Below are 10,982 nucleotides of genomic sequence, written 5' to 3'. Positions count from 1 at the left end.
ATCCATGATAATCAGCGGCAACGAGTTTGTTAAAGGAAGTTGCCAAAAAAAAGTTGTGTATATGCTGCGATACTCTCCGATAGAGAAAAAAGCCATGAAAGAGAGATAGGGCGTGTTTTGCTGGGAAAACACAAGCAATAAGCATTTGTTGCCGTGAACAACATCCTCACCCCTTTCTGATGCTGCTTTGAGAGTCGCGGCTGACAAACCAGCAGTCATGGAAGAGAATTTCGACCGAGCTCCAGGTGCAGGGAGGACCCGCAATCTTCCAGTGGACCCCGGGCTGGTGGGAAACGCCGGGGCTGGTGACACCAAAACCGCGCTCTTCAACCAAAGGGAACCGCTGAGACAACCGCGAACATTACCGCCTTTTGCCGAGAACAACATTAGCACGGCCAACGATATGGCTGCTGGAGGTGAGGAGCTGTCAGCTAGCTAGCTAGCAATAACTGAGCTAAGTTTGCTAACGGCTAGTTTCAGATTCGTTTTAATGGAATCGTGAAATGACCACCAAGGGCCCAAGCGGTGTTTGTCTGATTTTAACAGTGTCCAGAACATTTACTCCGGCACATAGTTACCCTGAGAAACGGAGGGAGGGTAACGCTATTCGCTGCCATTAGCTAGCTGTCTGCTAAATACCATTGATGTAACGTTAAGCCAAAGTTAGCATGTTGCCGTAGCTACATGCACCTGTTGGATTGTTGTTTCATATGAGATAACGCAACATCTAAATAAAGCTCCCGCTCAGATGACACAGAGAGGACTAGTTGGGTGCCACAGTTAAGGCAATCTTACACAGCCAAGTCTTGACTTCGAGCAGCTATTATTCACTCGAGCAAACCTATCGTTATGGTGAATTAGCAGCGCAGAGCAAAGAGGAAGAATGAGTTCCCTCTTCCAAATCTGATTAAGTAACTGGGGTTAAGCAGTAGGTGGTGAGCTAGGTTAGTTCACGGTGTAGCTGTGTGTATTAAAACTTATTCTGGGCATCCGCCGCAATATTGGCTCGAAAATTAGCTCACTGTCTGGAAGATTTGAAATCCTTTTTGTGATCTTTCTCTAAATAGACGTTTTCAGTGCTGTAAAAAAACACAAGTATTGTCAAAACAAGTGAAAAACAGTCTTCCCGAAATTAGCCATGTCACTTAAGCACTGTAGTTAATGCTACATTATACATTACACATTATTGAGATATTATGTAATATGGACAATCAACAAAATATTCTTGAAAATAAAAAGTTCACTGAAATATCCTGGAATCACTTTAACCTTACATTTTGTTATACAACAAATATTTTGATTGCATCTCAGACAGGACACACATCTTCTTTAATGAAAAACAATCATTAATCTTCAGTAAGTAATCATAAATCATGAGGTCTTCCTTCACTCTGTTGTATTTAGACACATACGACTTAACTTGCATTTGTGGCGCATTCGGTGTGCAAGCCATTTTGACAGGGTTGGGCAATTCAAAATAAATTGTTGTATTGGTTAGTTTTGTATTGTGCCTTTTGAACTCAACTTACAGTAGGTATTAGTTTTTTCATATTCTAAAAGCATTGCAGGACATTGCGGGGATGTTTGGCATATGCTGACTATGTCTAAGGTTTCACATGCATCAAAAATATGAGGCTGAAAATGGTCCCAAACAGAAGCCAGATGTTCTCCCGTTTGAGTAATGTTTGCTACAAACTACAGTGGCAGCTACTTTTGGAAATTAGATGACGTGTTTGAATGAAAAGTTAAAGAAAAAGAGGATTTGCCCAAGTGAAATGAGTTGTGCCACATATAACACAGACTGATAATTTCTTTCTTCCCCCTCAGATTTAAGGAGACCGAGCAAACCGCAACAAAGTGCAAATGCCAACAGTATGTCTGCCTCTAGAAGTGGTAATGAAGTGGACACCATAGTCAAGTCCTCAAAGCTTTCAGCCAGTGCCCCAGAGTTTGTCCCCTCTGGAATTAACCAGTACGAGGTAAGATGAATTATTAACTATTTTGCATGAGCACAACAGAGTGCTTTGGATTTGTGTTTCATGTTTGTATTGTGACTTTTGTACAGGAAAACACTTTTTATGATGACAGCGAAGGATATTACGGTGAACCAACCTTGGCTGATATGGTCACAGAGTTCCTTGGCCACCTGAGCTCCTCACCAGGGTCCTTTGAGTCGGATATTGAATACATAACTGGCATGTTCAATTCCTGGGTTAATACTGAAGAGTTGTTAAATGAACTGGTTGAACTGATCTACACACAGGTACGGAGAGACACATTCACTCCTCATTTTGCTTTTGCATCGATATATACACATTTGATATATACACATTTGATATAAGTATACTAGCATGGATCTGACAAAACCCACAACTGTATAAAGTACCGTGTTGGGTATTGTTTTCTTTTCATTTCAGTCTACAGCCATTCCAAACTTCGCTTACACAGGTGCCAGGCTCTGTAACTACCTGTCCCATCACCTCACTATCAGCCCACAAAGTGGGAACTTTCGTCAGCTGCTCCTGAAGAGGTGATCTATTTCTGTTTTTACGTAACTTAATATGTGTTTATATCAGAGGCAGACAAGACCTTGTGACAAAAATCATCTTAACTTTTAAACATTCTTTTTTTATTAAATTAGGTTTCTGTGCTACAAACTGAATAAGGAGGAATTGATTTTTTTCACAGATGTCGAATCGAGTATGAACAGAGGGAAGTAGCTGTGCGAGGAGACGCAGAGACTCAGAAGAAACTCCACTCCTATGTGCTCTTTCTGGGAGAGCTCTATCTAAACCTGGAGGTAAGAGCTGCTCTTTGAGACAGCATTATTTATCATTCCTTAAATTGTGTAAATATATTTTTCCTGCAGGTTGTGACCTTATTGGGGCCCAGCGTGTTACTTTTTACGGCACTGAGGCAAAGACTCTGCTGGACATGTTATCCCTTCATATAAAATGGACAAAAGCGGTCTGCAGTTGTCCACCTTTGTATTTGCTGTATATTTCAGATGATGGGCCATCTTTTCAAGTTGGTTTCATCAAAAACTGCTAACAACAATCTACTACTTTTCATGCCTTAAACCTTTACGTTGTATCAGTTGGTTAATTTGTGTATATTTATTCCAACCTGTATTTATTTGTTTAGGTAAAGAGTGCAAAAGGACATCCAAATCGAGCAGATATCCTCCTCCAAGCACTGAATGATCTGATGAACAGTCTGTTCAACAATCCTGTGGATGCGAATCTGATCTGTGCCGTCAAACTGCTTAAGGTTTAAAATCTCTATTAGATACATCTACAGATTTTTAGGTAGTTCTGTTGTTTAAGGAGGATATGAGCTTGTGTTCTTAATTAACAGCTGACAGGTTCTGTCCTTGATGACGCGTGGAAAGAGAGTGGAAAACCCCACATGGAAAAACTAATCCAAAGAATAGAAACTATTCTACTGGATGCCACCTGCAGTAGGTGTGTATATCAATAAATGTTCTTTTTTTGTGCAGTTGCTAATGAAGGCTTGTGATTAAGGTTACCTGAAACATGCTTCTGCATCTGAGATGCTGCAGAGACATTCACAGGTGTCTATCAACATAGCTGCACCTGACAATCCGGTGTTTCTTGGAGGCACTGTGAAAGACAATCATCCATCATTAAAAATGTGATGAAGAATATTAAAAAAATATCTGCTGTTTTTCTTAGAAATTTTATAAACAACTCAGATAAAACAAATGTTTGCCAAAGAGTTAAAGTTGTATAACACACACACACACACACAAACACACACTCACAGCATCGGGAATATGTACCAGTATTAAAATGTCTGCCTTAAACTTGCCAAAGGCTTAAGTGCCAAGAGGCAGTACAGTTGAGAGTTACACCCTCGGACATGGTTAGGGTGAAACTTTCTGATCTGAGTTGTTCTGTCCTCAGGGATGTTAGACAGATGCTTCTGAAACTAGTGGAGCTGAGATCTAGTGACTGGGGCAGAGTTCGTGCTGCTGCAGCAGCCAGCAACGCCACACCAGACAACGACCCCAACTACTTCATGGTGAGTGTCAACTGCACAACACTCCCCATGTTTCTTATTTAATTTCTCTTTTTTTTTCTGTAGTTCTGTTTGTCATGGATTTGTGTCTTCTCAGAATGAACCAACGTTCTACACAGAAGATGGCACTCCTTTTACAGCAGCAGACCCAGGTGAGCCTATTAAAACATATCTGTGGTCAAAACATATCTAGGGCAAAATAGGGTGCACTCTCTACCACAAACCACGGGTACATGCAAGATCATTCTCAGGTCTTAAAACCATTGGAGTAATGTTAAGTGGTCTCGGTATAGTTTGTGCACAAAACTAAAAGGGCTAGAGAACTATAAAAGTGACAGAAGACTTATTTCTTTATTTTTGTTATTTCTAGCTTATAACATCTGATTGTATTATTACAAGAACTCCATCTGTGCAAGCAAAAGTTTAGATATTTACATTTATATAAATTGTGTCAACAGTTTAATATGGAGCTACACTGTTTTTAATACAAGGCTCAAATTCAAAATCGTCCCAGTGTTGATACAAACAGACTTGTTTTTGAATGCATGATTGTGTTGAATATGACAAAAATAAGTTATTTGATTTGAATGGCAGTATGCAGACAGAATGCTATATTTGTGTTAAAAAAGCAGGTTGATCAGTTTTAAATGGGCATCTTGGCTTGACTCATCATGGTTTCTCTTCTCAGCAAAGTCACTGAATGTGTTTTGTAAATGAAAAACTTTCAGCTTCTTTTGTGCTTGAATGTTGGTCTCTCTGCTTTTACAGAATATGCTGAGAAATACCAAGAGATCCTGGACAGGCAGGACTATTTCAGTGACGCTGATGGAGAAAATGGAAACGAGTTGTAAGTATCTATGATAGTGTTAATGGTCATACACACCTTTTTTTTTAAAGCCACGGCCAGCAACTTTACCGTGGGACTCGTTGACGCTCGTTACTAAGGATGCCATTCAAAGATGAAAAACAGTCATCACTTGTTGAGCCTGTTGAGCTGTTGTTTCTTTACATTGGTTTAATAGAAGGCAACTACAATGTCCGTCCCATCACATTAGTTGGATAAGCCATTTCAGTAGCTCCATGTGCTTCATACATTTAGTGGTCTTAGGTGGCATCGACAAGAGCATCAGCAGAAATTAATAGAACCCTAACCCTACATCCCATTTATTTTAGATTTAGATTTTCTATTGACAGACTGATGTTATTGATTATCCCAATGGTTTTATTTAGATTCAAATCTGTCAGAGATCAGCAGTACCACCCTGCTGGCACATCTTCCATCATGTGACTGCATGGCGCCTTCACACAGATCACATGACCACAGCCGACGTGTGGGCCCCTGAGCTTAGCAAATGTGTTTGACTGGCCCACAATGCAACAGGGTCAACCATGGCCTCAGATTCGGTGTAGTCAGCAGTTGGGTGTGAAAGAGGGCTTAGCTTGCTCCTGTTCTCTCTCTCTGAAAAGTGTGTGTGTGTGTGTGTGTGTGTGTGTGTGTGTGTGTGTGTGTGTGTGTGTGTGTGTGTGTGTGTGTGTGTGTGTGAGCGTGTGGATCATGTAAATGTCAGTTACACACACTCATTGCAAGTTATTATTATTTATGATATTAGTTACATAAACTGTTTATCAGAACATCAGAAACACATTTGTCTCAATCGCTCGTCTTATTGGGTTCACAGGTACGACGACTCTGAAGATGAGATGGAGCCTGAGATGGAGGAAGCTTTTGAGCATTTTTGTCGAGAATCAGAGAGGAAACGACAACAATGACTTGAGAGCGAGAACCTGTGAGACTCAACAGGCACATACTGTACTTTTCCCACTCAACCTGCTGGAATGTTGAAAAGCAAAGGAAACTAGCATCAGATAGGTTCAAACGTTTATTTTACTGCAAACAAGCATTTTAACAAAAAGAGCTGTTCATAGTTGCACTTCTGACACTTTTTTCAGTCAGGGTTGATTTAGAAAACGGGGACAATCAGCTGGATAATTGTTTGAAGTATTGAGATGTTTTTGGACACAGGAGTTCTGTTTTCTTGTTTTGAGTTCTTTCAGAAACTTCTCTCCTTTACGCTTAAACTAAATGCCAAGAGGGAAATGGTGTGCTGTGAATTTTTCTTTAGAGTTCTTTTCTGAAGACGGACATATTTCATCAACTGTGTGCATAATTTCTAACGTAATAATTGATCCCCCAATGCATAAACTGCATGCCAAAAATCTAAAGTAGGTTATCAGAGATGCATAAAACATCACGTCAAATGCACTGAAGATGGGTGAGGTAGTTGCTTTACTACATACCTATATACAGCCTGTATCTTCATGGTTGTGAACTTGTGTCTCTTGTCAGGATGCCAATGCTAAACACTATATTCTCCTGCAGTGAAGCTGCAAGTGGTCAGAAACTCTGAAAAGCCGTGCAGCGGGAAACTGGAAGTGTAGATAAATTAAAGTTTTTCCTTTTTTTAACACCTTCTGTGGGTAAAGTCAACATTTTAATTTTTAATTTTCAAGTCAAATGATTCGAAATTCTGAGAACACAGTAAATCTGAATATGTTTTATTTCCTGAATGTAGCCTCAAATATCAACCCATTTTGCAGCGGTCGGTGTGACATAACTCAACTGCAGAGAGGATTCATCCTTATCCAAGACTAAAAGACTGTTTATCGAGAATTCCTGGAACCCATAAAAAGGAATGTTGTTTTATAGTTTGTAAATATTATTTATGGTATTGTTTGCCTGCAATAAATTCTTTATAATGTGAGATTTTATTTGCTTGATTTGTGTCTGAGCCTTTTTGAAGAGCCATGAGATACAGTCTGTATTTTGGTACTTCCACACTAATGTTTGGCTCCAGAGATTTGATTGTGAGTTACCAGTTTATTGAGTACACAAAAACAACGTAGTACATTTTAATTACAGTCATCCAGAGTTTTGTTTACAATATAAACTTTGTTTTTACGCTGTCAGTGGTGTCAATTAAATATAACCGTAAACTGCTGAATCAAAAACTCAATTTACTGTTAACTCGGTTTAATCTTATCAAAGACAAAATCAAAGTAAGATCACAGATACCATCTTTCTGAGAACTGAAGAAGTCCCTGGGTTCTGCACATTAACAAGAAAAAGCGCATAATGTATGACTCAAAGCAAAACAATATCAAGCCCCAGTTTGGTAATTTGCAATGGTTTCTTTTGAAAGTAACCTTTCCTGCTCTCCCTGTGGAATAAAGACAAAACCTATCCCAAAGTAGAAACAAGTCAGTTTGAACAAACTCTGCCATCATGTGGTGACTTTGTGTCCATGCAACACTTTGCAGCTCATTTTGTATTCATTTGATGCTGATTGTTCCAAGTCTCTGTCAGTTAGATGAGAGAATTTACAAAAGATTTGTGCAGAGATACTCTAGTTTACTGATATACAGTTAACTATTAATAGAAAGAGAACACAAATCTCTCCTAGCTAACCCCATTTGATGTAATCCTATAGAGGTATGCGGTCAGACATTTATTGTTTGTACCACATCTTTCCAGTCTAATAATCCAATACTCTGCAGTCAGAGACATTTTTTAATGAGACAGAGAAGTCTTGACTTAGATTCATGCTAATTCTAGAGGAGCTAGTTTGTTACTTAGTTGGAGAAATTGTTCTTAATCGGTTGTAAGGGGTATACATACACACATGTATGTGCCATATGGTACAGCGCAGCATTAACTGCACCATTTATAACAAAACATTTTCTTAATTACATATGCTGTCTTGGTTTTACACTTACTGTACCCAAGTTTGCAGCCTTTCAGCTATATGAGCACGTCCTCTGTAGTAAGTAAACACTGGCAGTGTTTAAATGAGGTTTTAACTTTCAGGTTTTGAGAGTTTTAGGATGTATTTCTCCAACATACAGAATACAATTACTGTTGTGCTAGTTATGCTATACAGATTGCTGCAAATCAACAGGCACATTATATTTGAGCTTTTGCTGCCACCTGGTGACCAAGTTGAGTATTATTATAAAAGTCAGTCCTTGCCAAGACACTGCCTCAGTGACTTATCAGAGGGCTATTAGTACTTAAGTAACTTTTAATATAAGATTCTTCCTATTTTATCTTCAGTATAAGCCTGATTTAAGGACTTTGAATGGAGATTTAAAAGATGAAGATTGAAGCAGCACCATTCTACAAGAAAACAGGATGGTGAAAAAATCAGGTCCAAGTGTTAAATATAACAACATTCAGTTTTAAGCCTGTTTCTCTGATCACCACTTCCTCATATGTTTCATATATTGTTTGTCCCTTGGCTCCTACAGGAACCTTTCACCCACAAAGAAAAGATAGCGCAGTAACGTGTTTGCTGCCATGTCAGAAATTTGTCGTGTGTTCAGAGCGGCCTTGAGAATTCTTAGCGGTCGCCTGAGCTGAGAAGAAAATGACAAACAGTCATACAATAACACTCCCTTAACCTCACTGACACACCACAGCTATTTTTCCTGCCGCCATTAAAAAAGATCTTTTGTGCTTTGTAACTCTCAGCACCAATGTTGAAATTACAAAGACTTATAAAGAAATTGCTTTGCTCTCCTGACACGGTCAACATTTCTTTTATGTCCGTCAGGGGTACAGTATCCTGAGGCATCCTGGTGCCTTAAAACCCACAACAACCAGCCTCCAGCCCTGCTCAAGGCCTTTGTTGTGTGTCACACGCCGGGTGTCAAAAAGAAAACTCACTTGAAGCTAGGTAGCAAACTTAAATGTGGTCGTCCCGTTATTATTTTAAACGTAAGATATCAAGTTTTTAGCTCACAGTGTAAATGCTGAGTACAATGCCTCGCAGTGAGTTCAAGTAAATTGTTAACATCTGCCATCTGCCTTTTGTTACTACTGTAGACGAAGGACCGTTCTCCCACAAGTCTGTCTCCAATTTATTGCCAGCAAGCATCTATGGCACTTATCTAAACCCAGAAAAGATCAGAGCGTGTTGTTCTGCTGTAGATGTTGTGCAGGGTTCGGTCAGATTACTTCTACATATCTGACTACTTTTAATTTGATTACTTCTGGGTTTCTTTAACATCGTCATTCAAATAAACATCGGAAATGTTGCACGTCCAAGCAAATACAACTATTTAGCATATTTAGCATTGAACGTTGGTCTATAGCACTTTTCTAGTCTTACCGGCCACTGAAAGTGCTACCATGCAAGGCACCACTACACACTGATGCAACGTGGGCTTCATAACACCCCCAAGGACCCTTTTGACAGTAGACAGCAGTGGCTGCGAATCGAACTACAACCCTCCACTTGATGGACAACAGCTCTACACCCAAATCTGATCACATAAAAACATTACGGGCACAAACTCCAGGTGAACTGTGTGTGCTCTTCATCACGTGGGAGGTTGTTTGTGTACGCTTGTGGCACAAGAGGAGCACTTACTAAAAATGTTCGTCTTCCATTTTCAATATAAAGAAAAAGAAACAACCACACACATTTTACACATTAATTAAAGCGTCTTCACAGGTCTTGGGGAGCCTTACTGCATATATAAAAACAAGTAGTGTATAGTCGTGCCTACATTACCCATAATCCAATTTAGCCAAGTGACATCACTAGAAGCAGTTTAGCAGATTACATGCAGCTTCCTCTGGAGCCACCAAAGGCTTCATACTGCTTTTTACGCATATGCAGTAGAACTCTACCTATAAATGCATTATAATGTGTCAGATTAGTGGATTTGCTATTAACAGAACTGACAACCAGAGAGGAGTAACTTACTCTGATATACAAGAACCTCTTGAGCAAGTTAATATTCATAAAACAGTTTCATAATTTGACATTTTTGGTGTTTTTAAAGACAATCAAAAACGTGATCAAGTTCTCACTGAACATGTAACTATAATGTGATTACACAATTTTCTTCAAATGTAATGTGGGGTTGATTATTGTGACTTTTTTTTTTTGGTAATCTGATTACATGATCCCGATGCAGCCCGACATTACAACTCAAACCTGTTTTCATACATGGCTTCTGCTTTTTTATTCATTTTTCTGAACAGAAAATGATGTTTGTTAGTATGTGAGTGTGTTTTGAATGAGCGCGTCATCCTTAAGGATGTCGAGGAAGCATATTGCACACTGCTGATATCTTTATCTGCAAACCGCCGGCTGCCAACTAAACTCCTCCACCGTCTTGCTCACATTTACACATAAATTGCATTCTTTGCTGTCTGTGCTTCCTTTGAGGATCGTTGGAAAAAAGCACCTGCACAGATCTTACAAAGGGAAAAATAATCTTGGGTCATGTGACAGGACAGTAACTTCACCCACAAGTCACATTACCAGCGTGTCTGTCTGTGTGCAGTCATTGACTCGTGAGCCCCTCTGAGCCTGCTGGATGTGACTGTCTGGCTCACAATGCAACAGGGAAAACCAGGGCCTTACATTCCCATTGGTCAGCAGATGGGTGTGAAAGAGGGATTAGCTTCGTGCTACAGTCCTCTCACCCAGAGCACTGTGTGCAAGTTTCTGTATCTGTATTCATGTCTCTGAATATATTACATACAGAATGTGGTTTTTAAAACATAGGATTTCGTTATGAAAGCACGAAGAGGGACGTTTTTCTTCGAAGCATATTTGTCTAAAAGCTGTAGAGACTCTGAATCCAAGTTTTTGTTTTTATAATGTTCGCAAATTATTCTGTGTACTCTTGAGGACTGAAGGACTGTTTGTGAATATTTCCCTTAAATCAAAGAGGATTTTCAGACCTGGTATAAACATGCATCTCTGGGGTGATCAGATCTATGTACGGGTGTAAACACCCCCAAGACGAATTGTCTGAAATCTTCTTATCATCTTACATCCCAGCATTTTGACGTTTAGAATTTACACAAAAATGTATGGGAGGACAACATTTTATTGAAAAATGTTAATAAATATGCCAAATTTTAA

General features: G+C 39.4%; 1 protein-coding gene across 1 annotated transcript; it reads left to right on the top strand.

The window, feature by feature from the left end:
• Window positions 1-6,810, top strand: paip1 (poly(A) binding protein interacting protein 1). Its single transcript, XM_030416699.1, has 11 exons — window positions 1-416; window positions 1,828-1,979; window positions 2,066-2,263; window positions 2,418-2,530; window positions 2,689-2,800; window positions 3,145-3,270; window positions 3,358-3,464; window positions 3,927-4,044; window positions 4,139-4,193; window positions 4,810-4,888; window positions 5,721-6,810. Exons 1-11 carry the CDS (start codon window positions 218-220, stop codon window positions 5,809-5,811), a joined length of 1,350 nt encoding a protein of 449 aa, XP_030272559.1. The 5' UTR covers window positions 1-217; the 3' UTR covers window positions 5,812-6,810.
• Window positions 6,811-10,982: the final 4,172 nt, after the last annotated feature.

This window comes from Sparus aurata, chromosome 5 (assembly GCF_900880675.1).
Source record: "Sparus aurata chromosome 5, fSpaAur1.1, whole genome shotgun sequence".
Lineage (NCBI taxonomy): Eukaryota > Metazoa > Chordata > Actinopteri > Spariformes > Sparidae > Sparus > Sparus aurata.
This window is presented reverse-complemented; position numbering and strand designations above follow the sequence as displayed.